Source organism: Anomaloglossus baeobatrachus, chromosome 2 (genome assembly GCF_048569485.1).
Source record: "Anomaloglossus baeobatrachus isolate aAnoBae1 chromosome 2, aAnoBae1.hap1, whole genome shotgun sequence".
Classification (NCBI taxonomy): Eukaryota; Metazoa; Chordata; class Amphibia; order Anura; family Aromobatidae; genus Anomaloglossus; species Anomaloglossus baeobatrachus.
Window position 1 is genome coordinate 657,917,403 of NC_134354.1, and position 18,765 is coordinate 657,936,167.

Here is an 18,765-nt window from a genome sequence, read left to right on the forward strand (position 1 = left end):
AGGCTCTCCCGCTTTGGCGACATTTGGCTGCCACAGGTCCAAGACCGTTGGGTGAGAGACATTCTGTCCCACGGGTACAGGATAGAGTTCAGTTCTCGTCCTCCAACTCGATTCTTCAGAACGTCTCCGCCTCCCGACCGAGCCGATGCTCTTCTGCAGGCGGTGTGCACTCTAAAGGCAGAAGGAGTGGTGATCCCTGTTCCTCTTCAGGAGCAAGGTCACGGTTTTTACTCCAATTTGTTTGTGGTACCAAAAAAGGACGGGTCTTTCCGTCCCGTTCTGGACCTAAAACTTCTCAACAAGTACGTGAAAACCAGACGGTTCCGGATGGAATCCCTCCGCTCCGTCATCGCCGCAATGTCTCAAGGAGATTTCCTAGCATCAATAGACATCAAGGATGCTTATCTCCACGTGCCGATTGCTCCAGAGCATCAGCGTTTTCTACGCTTCGTTATAGGAGACGAACACCTTCAGTTCGTAGCTCTGCCTTTCGGTCTGGCGACAGCCCCACGGGTCTTCACCAAGGTCATGGCAGCAGTAGTAGCAGTCCTGCACTCTCAGGGACACTCTGTGATCCCTTACTTAGACGATCTGCTTGTCAAGGCTCCCTCTCAAGAGGCATGCCAACACAGCCTGAACGTTGCGCTGGAGACTCTCCAGAGTTTCGGGTGGATCATCAACTTTTCCAAGTCAAATCTGACCCCGACCCAATCGCTAACATATCTTGGCATGGAGTTTCATACTCTCTCAGCGATAGTGAAGCTTCCGCTGGACAAACAGCGTTCACTACAGACAGGGGTGCAATCTCTCCTTCAAGGCCAGTCACACCCCTTGAGACGCCTCATGCACTTCCTAGGGAAGATGGTAGCAGCAATGGAGGCAGTCCCTTTCGCGCAGTTTCATCTGCGTCCACTACAATGGGACATTCTCCGCCAATGGGACGGGAAGTCGACGTCCCTCGACAGGAACGTCTCCCTTTCTCAGGCGGACAAGGAATCTCTTCGGTGGTGGCTTCTTCCCACCTCATTGTCAAAGGGAAAGTCCTTCCTACCCCCATCCTGGGCGGTGGTCACGACAGACGCGAGTCTATCAGGGTGGGGAGCAGTTTTTCTCCACCACAGGGCTCAAGGTACGTGGACTCAGCAAGAGTCCACCCTTCAGATCAATGTTCTGGAAATCAGAGCAGTGTATCTTGCCCTACAAGCCTTCCAGCAGTGGCTGGAAGGCAAGCAGATCCGAATTCAGTCGGACAACTCCACAGCGGTGGCATACATCAACCACCAAGGAGGAACACGCAGTCGGCAAGCCTTCCAGGAAGTCCGGCGGATTCTGACGTGGGTGGAAGACACGGCATCCACCATATCCGCAGTTCATATCCCAGGCGTGGACAACTGGGAAGCAGACTTTCAGTCGCCAGGGTATGGACGCAGGGGAATGGTCTCTTCACCCGGACGTGTTTCAGGAGATCTGTCGCCGCTGGGGGATGCCGGACGTCGACCTAATGGCGTCCCGGCACAACAACAAGGTCCCAGCTTTCATGGCGCGGTCTCACGATCACCGAGCTCTGGCGGCGGACGCCTGAGTTCAAGATTGGTCGCAGTTCCGGCTACCTTATGTGTTCCCACCTCTGGCACTGTTGCCCAGAGTGCTGCGCAAGATCAGGTCCGACTGCCGCCGCGCCATCCTCGTCGCTCCAGACTGGCCGAGGAGGTCGTGGTACCCGGATCTGTGGCACCTCACGGTAGGCCAACCGTGGGCGCTACCAGACCGACCAGACTTGCTGTCTCAAGGGCCGTTTTTCCATCGGAATTCTGCGGCCCTGAACCTGACTGTGTGGCCATTGAGTCCTGGATCCTAGCGTATTCAGGATTATCTCAAGAGGTCATTGCCACCATGAGACAGGCTAGAAAACCAACCTCCGCCAAGATCTACCACAGGACGTGGAAGATATTCTTATCTTGGTGTTCTGCTCAGTGAGTTTCTCCCTGGCCATTTGCATTGCCTACTTTTCTTTCCTTCCTACAATCCGGTTTGGAAAAAGGTTTGTCGCTCGGCTCCCTTAAAGGACAAGTCTCAGCGCTATCTGTATTTTTTCAGAAGCGCCTAGCACGACTTCCTCAGGTACGCACGTTCCTGCAAGGGGTTTGTCATATCGTCCCTCCTTACAAGCGGCCGTTAGAGCCCTGGGATCTGAACAGGGTTCTAATTGCTCTCCAGAAGCCGCCTTTCGAGCCTATGAGGGATGTTTCCCTTTCTCGCCTTTCACAGAAAGTGACTTTTCTAGTAGCGGTCACGTCTCTTCGGAGAGTGTCCGAGCTAGCAGCGCTGTCATGCAAATCTCCCTTCCTGGTGATTCACCAGGACAAGGTGGTTCTGCGCCCGATTCCGGAGTTTCTCCCTAAGGTGGTATCCCCCTTTCATCTCAATCAGGATATCTCCTTACCTTCTTTGTGTCCTCATCCAGTTCATCAATGTGAAAAGGATTTGCATTTGTTGGATCTGGTGAGAGCACTCAGAATCTACATTTCCCGCACGGCGCCCCTGCGCCGCTCGGATGCACTCTTTGTCCTTGTCGCTGGTCAGCGTAAAGGGTCGCAAGCTTCCAAATCCACCTTGGCTCGGTGGATCAAGGAACCAATTCTTGAAGCCTACCGTTCTGCTGGGCTTCCGGTTCCCTCAGGGCTGAAGGCCCATTCTACCAGAGCCGTGGGTGCGTCCTGGGCATTACGGCACCAGGCTACGGCTCAGCAGGTGTGCCAGGCGGCTACCTGGTCGAGTCTGCACACTTTTACCAAGCATTATCAGGTGCATACCTACGCTTCGGCGGACGCCAGCCTAGGTAGACAAGTCCTTCAGGCGGCGGTTGCCCACCTGTAGGAAAGGGCTGTTTTACGGTCCTATCACGAGGTGTTATTTTACCCACCCAGGGACTGCTTTTGGACGTCCCAGTTGTCTGGGTCTCCCAATTAGAAGCGACAAAGAAGAAGGGAATTTTGTTTACTTACCGTAAATTCCTTTTCTTCTAGCTCCAATTGGGAGACCCAGCACCCGCCCTGTTTTCTTAGGGATTTTTGTTTTTTCGGGTACACATGTTGTTCATGTTGAATGGTTTCAGTTCTCCGATGTTTCTTCGGATTGAATTTGTTTTTAAACCAGTTATTGGCTTTCCTCCTTCTTGCTTTTGCACTAAAACTGAGGAGCCCGTGATCCCACGGGGGGTGTATAGGCAGAAGGGGAGGGGCTTTACACTTTTAAGTGTAATACTTTGTGTGGCCTCCGGAGGCAGTAGCTATACACCCAGTTGTCTGGGTCTCCCAATTGGAGCTAGAAGAAAAGGAATTTACGGTAAGTAAACAAAATTCCCTTCTTTCTCACCCCACTATGTCGGCGGTGTTGTTAACGTTGAGGTACCCATGGCGGGTACAAAGGCTGGAGCCACATACCGTCTCCTTCACCATCCCTTATACGGCTCTGGGAGAAGTGGGAGCCTCACCGGTCATTCACCTGCTGAGACCGTGCTCCATCCGCAGCCCCTGGTGGAACCTGCTGGACCGGAGCGTTTTCATCCCCAGGGACCGGGCCCTGCAACCTTGAAGGTACTCTGTGCCACCATGTGGAGACGGTACGGGGAGAGAGGTCGCCTTTCTCCCCAGTAGCGCCGTCCGTTGTTTTTTCATCGGACTTCCGCGCCGACCGTGCCTGCTTGTCGGGCACGGCCTTAAATTTAGTCCCCGGCTTCATCGCGGCCTAGTCGCGAAAAATCCCGCCCCCGGGCCTGCCTGTCAGGGGTAAGGGCGGGATTACCGACAGAGGGCTGGAGCATCTTTGCATGTCTCCCCTCCCCTCTCATGGACCACTATGGGGCCTCCAGATTCCCGCCTTTTGCCGGCGCCGCCCATGGCTCCACTCCCCCCTTGACAGCTCCGGCGGCCATGTTTGGCATTCTGCCGGTGTATGCTGCAGCTGCACAGCTCTACAGCTCCGGGGGACCCACGACAGGGAATCTGGAGGACACCAGCGGTTGGTAAGCCACACCGGTCACCCGGTGCTGGTTCCCCTAGGGTGCCGTGATATATATATATATATATATATATATATATATATATATATATATATATATTATATATATTCGGAACGGCTGTATAACCTTTTCCCATATACCCTCAGTGGTCGCTCTCCTAAGGGACACTTATTGCTTACAGCATGTCGTCCACAAGGAGCAAAGCCCCTAAGGCACAGGTTTTTCGCAGCCTGTGGGGCTATGTTGCCTGCGGGATCCACCTACCCTCACTGTGATCAATGCTCGACTCCTGCCACGCTTGCTCAGCCGGAGCCTAGGGCACTTGTGGGCCCCTCGGCTCATGTAGATCCCCCTGCTCCCCCTGAGCAGGCTGCAGGGACAGAGTCACCGTCATTGGCCTCTTTCGCTGAGAAACTCTCTCAGTCACTTTCTCAATCCATTGTACAGTCTATGGACAAATGGTCATCTAAGCTCCTTGAGGCATTGCAGTCCAGACCGGGCTCTTCACAGGTCCCGGCCCCTGTTAGTTTGTCTCCTCCAGGGCCTTCTCGGTCCGCGCCGCAGCGCGCTCCCAGGATAGCCCCTAGGTCCCAGGCGGAGGACTCCTGCCCGGATCGCAGTCCCAGACCGGCTAAGCGGCCTCGCTGGGACTCTTCCCCGGCCTCCTCACGCTGCTCTGGATCTCAGCTTGAGGACTCTCAGGATGACGAGGCGGACGTGGGAGCTCAGGGCTCTGACCCTGACTTCGCCCTCAACCTTGATACCCCTGAGGGGGACGCCTTAGTAAATGATCTTATCTCGTCCATCAACCAGGTGTTGGATCTCTCTCCCCCACCTCCACCTGTAGAGCAGTCGACTTCTCAGCAGGAGAAACACCAATTTCGATTCCCCAAACGTACGCGCAATACGTTTTTTGATCACTCTAACTTCAGGGACGCTGTCCAGAAGCCCAGAGCGGTCCCGGACAAGCATTTTGCTAAAAGGCACTCTGACACACGTTATCCCTTTCCACCTGAAGTCGTTAAGGGCTGGGCACACTCACCCAAGGTGGATCCGCCAGTCTCTAGATTGGCTGCTAGGTCCGTTGTGTCTGTTGCCGATGGCTCATCCCTGAAGGATGCCACTGACGGACAGATAGAGCTCTTGGTGAAGTCTATTTATGAGGCCACGGGCGCATCTTTCGCCCCGGCCTTTGCGGCCGTGTGGGCTCTCCAAGCAATCTCGGCATGTCTGTCTGAGATTAATGCTGTCACGCGGAATTCTGCTCCACATGTTTCTTCCTTGACCTCTCAGGCATCAGCATTTTCGTCCTACGCCATGAATGCCATCCTGGACTCCGCTAGCCGTACGGCCGTGGCATCCGCTAACTCCGTGGCTGTCCGCAGGGCCATGTGGCTGCGCGAATGGAAAGCAGACTCTGCTTCCAAAAGGTTCTTAACTGGTTTGCCTTTTTCTGGCGAACGTTTATTTGGCGAACGGCTGGATGAGATTATTAAGGAATCCTCGGGAAAGGACTCCTCCTTACCACAGTCCAAACCTAAGAGACCTCAGCAGAGAAAAATCCAATCGAGGTTTCGGTCCTTTCGTTCCTCCGCCAAGCCCCAAGCCTGTTCGTCCAACCAGCCGGAGAAAGGCCAGAGAAATTCCTATGCGTGGAGGTCCAAGTCACGCCCCCAAAAGGCCGCAGGAGGCACTGCCTCCAAGACGGCCTCCTCATGACTCTCGGCCTCACCTACCCACATCCTCGGTCGGTGGCAGGCTCTCCCACTTTGGCGACGCCTGGTGGCCACACGTTCAAGACCGTTGGGTGAGAGACATTCTGTCTCATGGTTACAGGATAGAGTTCAGCTCTCGTCCTGCGGCTCGTTTCTTCAGAACCTCCCCACCCCCTGCACAGGCCGACGCACTTTTTCAGGCAGTGGACGCTCTGAAGATGGAAGGAGTTGTGATTCCCGTTCCCTTTCAGGAACGTGGTCGCGGATTTTACTCCAACTTGTTCGTGGTGCCAAAAAAAGGACGGGTCATTCCGTCCCGTTCTGGACCTCAAGCTGCTCAACAGACATGTGAGAACCAGACGGGTTCGGATGGAATCTCTCCGCTCAGTCATCGCTTCGATGTCACAAGGAGACTTCCTAGCATCGATCGACATCAGGGATGCTTATCTCCATGTGCCGATCGCACCCGAACATCGTTTCCTGCGGTTCGCCATCGGGGACGAACACCTCCAGTTCGTCGCATTGCCCTTCGGCCTGGCGCAGCCCCATGGGTTTTCACCAAAGTCATGGCATCCGTCGTGGCGGTCCTGCACTCTCAGGGCCACTCTGTGATCCCCTACTTGGACGATCTCCTAGTCAGGGCCCCTTCTCGGGTGGCGTGTCAACGAAGTCTTACCGTCACTCTGGCGACTCTCCAGCAGTTCGGGTGGATCGTCAATTTCCCGAAATCCAAGTTGACGCCGACCCAATCACTGGCTTACCTCGGGATGGAGTTTCATACCCAGCAAGCGTTAGTCAAGCTGCCGCGCGACAAACAGCTTTCTCTGCAGGCGGGGGTGCAATCACTTCTTTGGAGTCAGTCACACCCCTTAAGGCGCCTCATGCACTTCCTGGGGAAGATGGTTGCAGCTATGGAGGCAGTGCCATTCGCGCAATTCCATCTACGGCCACTCCAATGGGACATTCTCCGCAAATGGGACAAGAGTGCGGCTTCCCTCGACAAGAACATCTCTCTTTCCCTTGCAACCAAAACATCACTTCAGTGGTGGCTCCTACCCACATCTCTGTCTCGGGGAAAATCCTTCCTACCTCCAACCTGGGCCGTGGTCACCACGGACGCGAGCCTGTCAGGTTGGGGAGCGGTTTTTCTCCACCACAGGGCTCAAGGAACCTGGACTCCGATAGAATCGTCCCTTCAGATCAATATCCTGGAGATAAGGGCAGTATATCTAGCCCTATTGGCTTTCCATCGGTGGCTGGAGGGCAGGCAGATCCGAATCCAGTCGGACAACGCCACTGCCGTCGCCTACATCAACCACCAAGGCGGCATTCGCAGTCGTCAAGCCTTCCAGGAAGTCCGGCGGATTCTGCAGTGGGTGGAAGCCACAGGCTCCACCATCTCCGCAGTTCTCATCCCAGGCGTAGAAAACTGGGAAGCAGATTTTCTCAGTCGTCAGGGCATGGACGCGGGGGAATGGTCTCGGCACCCAGACGTGTTTCGAGAGATCTGTCGCCGCTGGGGAACGCCGGACGTCGATCTCATGGCGTTACGACACAACAACAAGGTCCCGGCCTTCATGGCACGGTCTCAGGATCACAGAGCTCTGGCAGCGGACGCTTTAGTCCAGGATTAGTCGCAGTTTCGACTGCCTTATGTGTTTCCCCCTCTGGCGATGCTGCCCAGGGTACTACGCAAGATCAGGTCCGACTGCCGTCGCGCCATTCTCGTCGCTCCAGACTGGCCGAGGCGGTTGTGGTATCCGGATCTGTGGCATCTCACGGTGGGTCAACCGTGGGCACTTCCAGACCGCCCAGACTTGCTGTCACAAGGCCCGTTTTTCCATCTGAATTCTGTGGCCCTCAACCTGACTGTGTGGCCATTGAGTCCTGGCTCCTAGCGTCTTCAGGGTTATCTCAGGATGTCATTGCCACCATGAGACAGGCCAGGAAGCCAACGTCCGCCAAGATCTATTACAGGTCTTGGCAAATCTTCCTATCCTGGTGCGCTGATAACGGTTTTCCTCCATGGCCGTTTGCCTTACCCACATTCCTTTCATTCCTACAATCTGGAATGGACAAGGGTTTGTCCCTCGGCTCTCTCAAGGGCCAAGTATCGGCGCTCTCCGTGTTTTTTCAAAAGCGTCTAGCCAGGCTTCCGCAGGTCCGCACGTTCCTGCAGGGGGTCTGTCACATGGTCCCACCTTACAAACGTCCGTTGGAACCTTGGGATCTTAACAGGGTCCTGACGGCTCTTCAAAAGCCGCCTTTTGAGCCGCTGCGGGATGTCTCTCTCTCCAGTCTTTCTCAGAAGGTGGCCTTCCTGGTGGCAGTCACATCACTTCGGAGAGTGTCTGAGCTTGCAGCGCTGTCATGCAAAGCTCCCTTCCTGGTTTTTCACCAGGATAAGGTGGTTCTGCGTCCTGTCCCGGAATTTCTCCCTAAGGTGGTATCCCCTTTTCATCTAAATCAGGATTTCTCCTTGCCTTCCTTTTGCCCTAATCGAATTCACCAGTGTGAAAAGGATTTGCACTCTTTGGATCTAGTGAGAGCACTCCGGTTCTACGTGTCTCGCACGCCGCCCCTGCGCCGTTCAGATGCGCTCTTTGTCCTTGTCGCTGGCCAGCGTAAGGGCTCTCAGGCCTCCAAGTCAACCTTGGCTCGGTGGATCAAGGAACCGATTTTCGAGGCCTACCGTTCTTCTGGGCTTCCGCTCCCTTCAGGGCTGAAAGCCCATTCTACCAGAGCTGTAGGTGCGTCCTGGGCATTGCGGCACCGGGCGACGGCTCAGCAGGTGTGTCAGGCAGCTACGTGGTCTAGTCTGCACACTTTCACGAAGCACTATCAAGTGCATACCTATGCTTCGGCAGACGCCAGTCTAGGTAGGTGAGTCCTTCAGGCGGCGGTTGCCCACCTGTAAGAGGGGGCCGTTTTCGGCTCTTTTTATTGAGGTATTCTTTTACCCACCCAGGGACTGCTCTTGGACGTCCCAATTGTCTGGGTCTCCCAATGGAGCGACAAAGAAAAAGGGAATTTTGTTTACTTACCGTAAATTCCTTTTCTTCTAGCTCCTATTGGGAGACCCAGCACCCACCCCTGTGCCCTTTGGGCTGGTTGTTCTTTTGTGTACACATGTTGTTGATGTTGAATTGCTCTTTTGGTTCATGGTCTTCAGTTCTCCGAACATCCTTCGGATTGAATTTACCCTAGACCAATTTATAAGTTTTCTCCTTCCTGCTTTTGCACCAAAACTGAGGAGCCCGTGGTCCACGGGAGGGTGTATAGGCAGAGGGGAGGGGTTACACTTTTTAAAGTGTAATACTTTGTGTGGCCTCCAGAGGCAGAAGCTATACACCCAATTGTCTGGGTCTCCCAATAGGAGCTAGAAGAAAAGGAATTTACGGTAAGTAAACAAAATTCCCTTTTTTCCAATGTTAAAAAAAAAAAAAAACTGGATCCAGCTGAAATCATCATTTTTAAAAAATACAGACATAATGGTTATGTCTGCACAACTTTTTTCTCAACGGATCGCTGCTGTACAATTACTGGAGGTGTGAACTTAGCCTGACTTGGGTACGACCACTTCACCCCTTATTTTTAACTAGTGATCACAGCTTTGTACTAGGTTTGTAATTTTTATTGACCTATGTTTTTTGTTTTTCGGACTTTAGATGAGAGAACGTGTGAACCCTATCAGTTCCGCTGTAAGAACAACCGCTGTGTCCCAGGACGCTGGCAGTGCGACTATGACAATGACTGCGGGGATAACTCTGATGAAGAGTATTGCAGTATGTGCTTTTTCTACTCCACGCACTTATTACTTTTAGTAGCCTCTATAGATACCTAGCATGGAGGATGGTGACCGGAGTACATATCTAGCATGGAGGATGGTGACTGGAGCACATATATAGTAGCAGGTCTACCAAATCTAATCAGTAGATGTGTGATTTCCTTTTGCTGCACATAAATTAGGAAAATTGGGATCTATGGAGGCCACGTATAACAGCCTGTGTAGGGGAATAACTACATAGTCAGCCGCTCCGATCCCAAATGTTACTATGAGGTTTGGTCGCCTTGGGCACCGAGCTGCTTTTTCCCCTTCACTGGATCGATATAAATGAATGTGCCGCGTGTGCCTCACTTTACTGGCAGCTTGTGTTCTAGTCTTGTAATGTTCCTCTCCTACTCCAGGGTGCTGATTGCTGTTCCTTGGCACTACATTTTCCTTTTTACATCTTTTCCTTCTAATCAGTCATTTCTGGAACTATTCATCCATCTTGATCCTTGTCATCTGTTCGGGGCCTAGACCGTCCTTCCAGCATAGCCGCTCACCTCTTGTTCTCACATGTGTATTTGTGTTGGTATCATTTCACCTCATGTTATGTTTTTCTCCATTTTAACACTGTCGTCCCTGGGGCATCCAGAGGTAGGTGCAGAATGATCTCTACATATAACACCGACTAACCATGCTACTCCTCTGTACCCCTTGCTGTGTGCTTCCTGCCCTTTTCTCTTTCCTTACTGTTGTGTGCCCCTAACCGTAAAAAACCCAAGCATGCCTCCTGAAAATCCTTAAAAAGTAAAATAATAAACATATTGGGGGAGGGTTTTTAAAACGAGTGTAAGGATAAGGTTCTGCGGTTACCTGTACCAACCAGACGAGTCTGTGCTTTAATTTTACAAATATCTAATTGCCAAGAGCAACGGCACAACGTTTACCTTTCACCAATTTTGATAAGTCTCCCCCATAGTGTCGCCATTACTACAGACAATTATTTTGGATATATATTCTCATACTTTTAAAGACAAAGAAACCCTGATCTAGATTACTACTACAACCTGTTGCAGATTTCAGCTTTCAGCAGAATATTCAGCACTTTGACATTATGGAACAATAGTTTCTTAGTTTTTAAGGTTGAAGGTAGATTCAAGTCCATCGAGTTCAACCTATAACCTAACAGAGGAAGGCAGAAACCCCATGGGACAGACCCTAAAGGGGGCTTTACACGCAACGACATCGCTAATGAGATGTCGTTGGGGGTCACGGAATTCGTGACGCACATCCGGCCTCGTTAGCGACGTCGTTGCGTGTGACACGTACGAGCAACCGCTAACGATGTAAAATACTCAACAAATCGTTGATTGTTGACACGTCATTAATTTCCCAAATGTCGTTGCTGGTTCACGAATCAGGTTGTTGGTCGTTCCTGAGGCAGCACACATCGCTACGGGAGACACCCCAGGAACGACGAACAACACCGTACCTGCGTCCTCTGGCAACGAGGTGGGCGTGACTTTCATGCGCCTGCTCTCCGCCCCTCCGCTTCTATTGGACGCCTGACGTGTGACGTCGCTGTGATGCTGCACGAACCGCCCCCTTAGAAAAGAGGCTGTTCGCCGCCCACAGCGACGTCACTACGAAGGTAAGTATGTGTGACGGGTACTAGCGATTTTGTACGCCACGGGCAGCAATTTGCCCGTGACGCACAAACGACGGGGGCGGGTGCGATCGGCAGCGACATCGCTAGCAATATCGTAGCGTGTAAAGTGGCCTTTAGCCCCATATTAGAGGAAAATTCCTTCTCGACTCTACATAGGGCAATCAGACTACTTCCCTGGATCAACGCCCCAACACAGAATCTAATGCACATAATGAAGGGAATTTTGTTTACTTACCGTAAATTCCTTTTCTTCTAGCTCCAATTGGGAGACCCAGACAATTGGGTGTATAGCTATTGCCTCCGGAGGCCACACAAAGTATTACACTTAAAAGTGTAAGGCCCCTCCCCTTCTGGCTATACACCCCCAGTGGGATCACTGGCTCACCAGTTTTAGTGCCAAAGCAAGAAGGAGGAAAGCCAATAACTGGTTTAAAGACCAATTCAATCCGAGGAAACATCGGAGAACTGAACCATACCACATGAACAACATGTGTACCCGAAAAAACAGAAAAACCCCGAGAAAACAGGGCGGGTGCTGGGTCTCCCAATTGGAGCTAGAAGAAAAGGAATTTACGGTAAGTAAACAAAATTCCCTTCTTCTTTTTCGCTCCTAATTGGGAGACCCAGACAATTGGGACGTCCAAAAGCAGTCCCTGGGTGGGTAAAAGAATACCTCGTGATAGGGCCGTCAAACAGCCCTTTCCTACAGGTGGGCAATTGCCGCCTGAAGGACTTATCTACCTAGGCTGGCGTCTGCCGAAGCGTAGGTATGCACCTGAAAATGCTTGGTAAAAGTATGCAGACTCAATCAGGTAGGTGCCTGACACACCTGCTGAGCCGTAGCCTGGTGCCGTAATGTCCAGGATGCACCCACGGCTCTGGTAGAATGGGCCTTCAGCCTTGAGAGAACCAGAAGCCCAGTAGAACTGTAGGTTTCAAGAATTGGTTCCTCGATCCCCCGAGCCAGGGTGGATTTGGAAGCTTGCGACTGTTTACGCCGACCAGCGACAAGGACAAAGAGTGCATCCGGGTGGCGCAGGAGCGCCATGCGGGAAGTAGAACCTGAGTGCTCTCACCAGAACCAACAGATGCAAATCCTTCTGAAATTGATGGACTGGACGAGGACACAAAGAAGGTGAGGTGATATCCTGATTGATATGAAAGTGGGATACCACCTTAGGGAGAAATTCCGGAACCGGACGCAGAACTACCCTGTCCTGGTGAAGGACCAGGAAGGGAGTTTGTATGAGAGCGTTGCTAGCTCGGAAACTCTCCTAAGAGACGAGACCGTTACTAGAAGGCCACTTCCCGTGAAAAGCGGGAAGGGAGACATCCTTCAAAGGCTCGAAAGGCGGCATCTGGAGAGCAATTAGAACCTTGTTCAGATCTCAGGGCTCTAACGGCCGCTTGTACGGAGTGCTGAGAAGACAAACTCCCCGTAGGAACGTGCGTACCTGAGGAAGTCGTCGTTTCTGAAAAAATACAGATAGCGCTGAGACTTGTCCCTAAAGGGAACTGAGCGACAACCCATTTTCCCACCTAGATTGCAGGAAGGAAGGAAACATAGACGATGCAACCGGCCAGGGAGAAACACCCTGCGCCGAGCACCGAGATAAGAATATCTTCCACGTCCTGTGGTCAATCTTGGCGGACGTTGGTATGCTAGCCTGTCTCATGGTGGCAACCACGTCCTGAGGTAATCCTGACGACACTAGGTTCCAGGACTCAATGCCACACCATCCGGTTGAGGGCCGTAGAATTCAAATGGAAGAATGGCCCTTGAGACAGCCAGTCTGATTGGTCTGGTAGTGCCCCCGGTTAGCCTACCGTGAGGCACCACAGAACCGAGTACCACAACATCCTCGGCCAATCTGTAGCGACGAGGATGGCGCGGCCGCAGTCGGTCTTGATCTAGCGCAGCACTCTGGGCAACAATGCCAGAGGTGGCACCTAAGGTAGCTGGAACTGCGACCAATGCTGAACTAAGGCGTCTGCCGCCAGAGCTCGATGATTGTGAAACCGTGCCATGAAGCTGGCACATTGTTGTTGTGCCGTGACGCCATTAGATCGACGTCCGGCCTCTGTCAGCGGCGCCAGATCTCCTGAAACCCGTCCGGGTGAGGAGACCATACTCTTTCGGCCACACCCCGGCGACTTAGGAAGTCAGCTTCCTAGTTTTCCACACCTGGGATGTGAACTGTGGATATGGTGGATGCCGTGTCTTCCACCCACATCAGAACCTGCCGGACTTCCTGGAAGGCTTGCCGGTTGCGCGTTCTTCCTTGGTGGTTGATGTATGCCACCGCTGTGGAGCTGTCCGACTGAAGTCGGATATGCTTGCTTTCCAGCTGCTGTTGGAAGGTTTGTAGGGCAAGATACACTGCTCTGTGTTCAAGAACATTGATCTGAAGGGTGGACTCTTGCTGAGTCCACGTACCCTGAGCGCTGTGGTGGAGAAAAACTGCTCCCCACCCTGATAGACTCGCGTCTGTCGTAACTATCGCCCAGGATGGGGATAGGAAGGACCTTCTTTTTGACCAAGAGGTGGGAAGAAGCCACCACCGTAGAGATTCCTTGGCCGCCTGAGAAAGAAAGACGACTCTGTTGAGGGACGTCGACTCCTCGTCCCATTGGCGGAGAATGTCCCATTGTAGTGGACGCAGTAAAACTGCGCGAAAGGAACTGCCTCCATTGCTACCATCTTACGTAGGAAGTGCATGAGGCGTCTCAATGTGTGCGACTGGTTCTTAAAGAAGAGCTTGCAGCCCGTAGTGAATGCTGTTTGTCTAGCGGAAGCTTCACTATCGCTGAGAGAGTATGAAACTCTATGCCTAGATATGTTATCGATAGGGTCGGGGTCGGATCTGACTTTAAAAAGTTGATGATCCACCCAAAACTCTAGAGAGTCTCCAGCGCAACGTTCGGGCAGTGTTGGCATGTTTCCTAAGAGAGTGCCTTGACAAGTAGATCGTCTAAATACGGGATCACAGAGTGACCCTGAGAGTGCAGGACTGTGACTACTGCTGCCCTGACCTTGGCGAAGACCAGTGGGACTGTCGCTAGCCGGAAGGTAGAGCTACGAACAGAAGGTGTTCGTCTCCTATAACGAAGCGTAGAAACGCTAGTGCTCTGGATCAATCGGCACGTGTGGATAAGCATCCTTGATGCCTAATGATGCTAGGAAATATCCTTGGGACCTTGAGGCGATGACATGGCGGAGGGATTCCATCCGGAACCGCCTGGTGTCCGCGAGCTTGCTGAGCAGTTTTAGATCCAGAACGGGACGGAACGGCCCGTTGTTATAGGTACCGCAAAGAATTTGGGGTAAAAACCGTGACCTTGTTCCTGAAGAGGAACGGGGGTCATCACTCTTTCTGCCTATAGAGTGCACCCTGTTTGCAGAAGAGCAGCGGCTCGGCCGGGAGGTGGAGAAATTCTGAAGAATCGAGTTGGAGGACGAGAAGTGAGCTCTATCCTGTACCCGTGAGACAGAATGTCTCACACCCAATGGTCATTGACCTATGGCAGCTAAATATCGCCAAGGCGGGAGAGCCTGCTACCGACCGAGGATGCGGAGAGAGGAGGCCGCAAGTCATGAGGAAGCCGCCTTGGAAGCGGGTTTTCAGACTGTCGCTTTTTTGGGCGTGACTGAGCCCGCTAAGAATCTGAGCTCCTCTGATCCTTTTGAGTCCACATTGGACGAGGAAAAATGGGACCTGCCCGAGCCTCGAAAAGACCGAAACCCCGACTGCCTCTTGCTCTGTTGGGGTTTGTTGTGTCCGGGCTGAGGAAAGGATGAATCCTTACCCCTGGACTGTTTAATGGTTACATCCAACGCTCACCAAACAGTCGGTCAGCAGAAAAAGGCAACTGGTTAAGCACCTTTTTTCTTTTTTTTTTTTTTTTTTTTTTTTTGGAAGCAGAATCTGCCTTCCATTCACTTAACGAGCAGACCAGGCTCTGCTTAAAAACACGGAGTAGCGGAGGCTACCGCCGCACGGTTCGCAGAGTCCAGGGCAACCTGAATCGCGTAAGAAACAAATGCAGACATTTGAGAGGTTAAGGATGCCACCTGCGGCACAGATGTACGTGTAACCGTGTCAATCTGTGTAAGACAAGCTGAAATAGCTTGGAGTGCCCCAAGGGAGAGAATGCCGGAGCCAACGGTGCGCCGACAGCCTCATAGATGGATTTCGACCAGAGATCCATCTGTCTGTCAGTGGCATCTTTGAGTGCAGCTCCATCTCCCACTGCAACTATGGATCTAGCTACAAGCCTGGAGATTGGAGGATGCCGCTTGGGACACTGGGTCCAGTCCTTGACCAAGTCAGGGGACAGGGATAACGTGTATCCTAAGCCGTTTGGAGAAGCGCATATCTGGATAAGCGTGGTGTTCCTGGACTGCCTCTCTGAAGGCAGAGTGGTCCAGAAAAATACGTGAAGCTGACTCCTCCACTGGAGGAGCTGTGAGAAATAACCAACATTCTATAGATGGACGCTATAAGATTATTTACTATGGCGTCACGATCAGGTGTATCCAGATTGAGAGCGGTCTCAGGATCAGAATCCTGAGCCGCTACTTCCGCCTCATTACACAGAGAGTCCTCTGGTAGGACCCTGATGAAACCGAGGCCGCTCATAGTGAGCCCGCTTAGGCTGTCTGGGACTGACGTCCGTGCAGAGCCGTGACTCTGGGATGCGTGTGACATTCCCGGAGCTGTTAGTTGTTCACACTGAGGGGGGCCATGGATCAATGATTCAACAGTGCCCATATTGTGAGAGACATGTCCGGACTGCTAGGCTTCTAGTATCATAGCCATAGTCTCAGAAAAACTGTCAGTAAATACTGCAGACACCGTCCTCATCCCCTGGCCATTAGTGCATACAATGGGAGTCTATGTAACCTGCCGGCCGTATAGCCGTACATGCTGTACCAGCTGCATAGAAAAACATGTGGTTCTGCACCTTTGTTTTACACAGAGAATATGCTGATAACTCCTCCGCATAATCCAGGAGGGTATATACAACGTGCGACCAAACAGTGCAATATATATAGTACAAGCATATCTATAAGTGCACTTCTGCACTAGTGGGGTTAGCACCACAGGTGCTGCTTAACGCCTGTTGCAGCGATTGTGTGACTATCAGAATGCCAGGGTCTTCCACACTTGTCTCTGTATCGTACAGAAACTGACACTAATGGCTGCCGGCGTCCTTGTAGAGAAGGAAGCCGTGGGCGTGCCTGAGAAAGTGCGGGAATCCGGATTCACAGTGCACACAGTGAGAGGGGTGGAGTATGCAAAACATACTCCAGCTCTCAGCGCTGCTGTGCTATGCAGCGTCACGCCCCTACCCTGACTGTCAGGGCTGTGGGCGGTAACGAAGGGAGACTAGGCCCAGAAGCCGGGGACTCGAGTTAACAGCGCGGCCGCCGTAAAAGCGCGGGCCGCGCTGAAGTCCCCGGCGCACCACAAGTGCCAGCCGCGCCGCAGTCCCAGCGGCCGGCGCGACCGATTCCTAGAAGTGGCCAGCGTCCCGCCCCTCTCCTGACTGGCAGGTCTGGGGGCGGGAACGAACGGAAGCAGGCCGCAAAAGCCGGGGACTCTAGTTATCAGCGCGGCCGCCGTAAAAGCGCAGGCCGCGCTGAAGTCCCCGGCGCACTACAAGTGCCAGCCGCGCCGCAGTCCCAGCGGCCGGCGCGACCAATTCCCATAAGTGAGCCTGCTTCAGCGAAGCTGAATGAGGCCATGGCACAGGCGCCGCAGCGCTGATGTCCCCCGGCGCACTACAACACCCAGCATGCTGCGGTGTGAGCGCCAAATGCACGGGGACACAGAGTACCTTGAGGAAGCAGGGCCATGTCCCTGATGTACTCCGCTCCATCCAGCATCTTCTCCAGGGGCTGTAGATGGAGCACGGTCTCAGTGCCTGGAGACCGGTAAATCCCACTTCACCCAGAGCCCTGTAAAAAGGGATGGGGAAGGAATCAGCATGTGGGCTCCTGCCGCCGTACCCGCAATGGGTACCTCAACCTTACAAACACCTCCGACATACAGTGGGGTGAGAAGGGAGCATGCTGGGGGCCCTTAGTATGGGCCCTCTTTTCTTCCATCCGACATAGTCAGCAGCTGCTGCTGACTAAAAAGTGGAGCTATGCGTGGATGTGTTGCCTCCTTCGCACAAAGCACAAAACTGGTGAGCCAGTGATCCCACTGGGGGTGTATAGCCAGAAGGGGAGGGGCCTTACACTTTTAAGTGTAATACTTTGTGTGGCCTCCGGAGGCAATAGCTATACACCCAATTGTCTGGGTCTCCCAATTAGGAGCGAAAAAGAAATTATATTTTTCAAGAAAGACATCCAGGCCCCTCTTAAATATTATTATTGAATCAACCATAACAACATCATGCGGCAGAGAGTTCCATAGTCTCACTGCTCTTACAGTAAAGAATCTGCATCTGCGATTATGATTAAACCTTCTCTCCGCTAAACGTAGTGGATGCCCCCTTGTCTCAGTCGCAGGCCTAGGTGTAAAAGGATCATTATAAAGGTCGTTGTACTGTCCTCTCGTATATTTGTTCATTGTAATAAGATCGCCCCATAGCCTTGATTTTTCCAAACTGAATAACCCCAAGTTTAATAATCTTTCTTGGTATTAGAGTTCACCCATTCCTCTAATAATCTTGGTGGCTCTTCTCTGCACCCTCTCCAGTTCAGCTATGGCCTTCTTATATACCGGAGACCAGAATTGTACACAGTATTATAAGTGTGGTCGCACTAGTGACTTGAATGCGGTAAAACTATGCTCTCGCTGTGAGCATCTATGCCTCTTTTAATGCATTCCATTATATGTCTCTTAAAATGCATCCCATAATCCCAATGAACTGTCTTACTTGGGATATACAGCAATTATTATCTTAATCATTGAAGGTTACAGGACACAAAGCTATGTAGGTCATACACTGTAGTATTAAAGGGATTGTCCTCTACTTGGATAGCCGCTTCAAAAATGCAATAGTCAGCAATAGAAAACTGCACCAGCGTCATTCCAGCGATGTTGGCGCCCAGTCTGCCGGCACTCATGTCACATTGTTTTCCCATTTTACCCTTTCAGCGCCTACTGATGGTCTGCAGCGCTCTCATGGCATAACAACAATTTTAACAAACTAACAATTAACACCGCACCATCTGCTATCCACTCAACACTTTTTTTCTGATCACAAGTTCGCAGATCTTGCGATTATCTCAACACAATTGCGGGGTTCCCTCTGGGGATTGAAGACAGTAGCAGATTTTATTGGAATGCAACAAGTCCCATTTATGAAACAAAACGCTAGGTTTATTACCAACATATGGTGTCATAATTGTGGCATACAGTGCTTTGAAAGAGCATACCCAAAGCAGTAATTCCAGCAAACGGGTCCAGAAAAAATTATTTAAAAGTACATTTTTATTTAATAATTATCATTAAAAAAATCCATTTAGGTCATAACCAAGTCCATAACAGAGGACACGTTTCGAATGTCTAGTTCTTAGTCAATGTTAGATTGACTAAGAACTAGACGTTCGAAACGCGTCCTCTGTTATGGACTT

General features: G+C 52.0%; 1 protein-coding gene across 4 annotated transcripts in view; it reads left to right on the forward strand.

Moving 5' to 3' along the window:
- LRP1 (LDL receptor related protein 1) overlaps positions 1 to 18,765 on the forward strand; it is a 494,504-nt gene that overhangs the window by 408,519 nt on the left and 67,220 nt on the right. For all 4 annotated transcript variants that reach the window (XM_075337062.1, XM_075337061.1, XM_075337063.1 and 1 more), the window contains one exon: positions 9,405 to 9,521. In XM_075337062.1, coding sequence (XP_075193177.1) covers positions 9,405 to 9,521 — 117 coding nt within the window. The remainder of the gene's footprint in view (positions 1 to 9,404; positions 9,522 to 18,765) is intronic.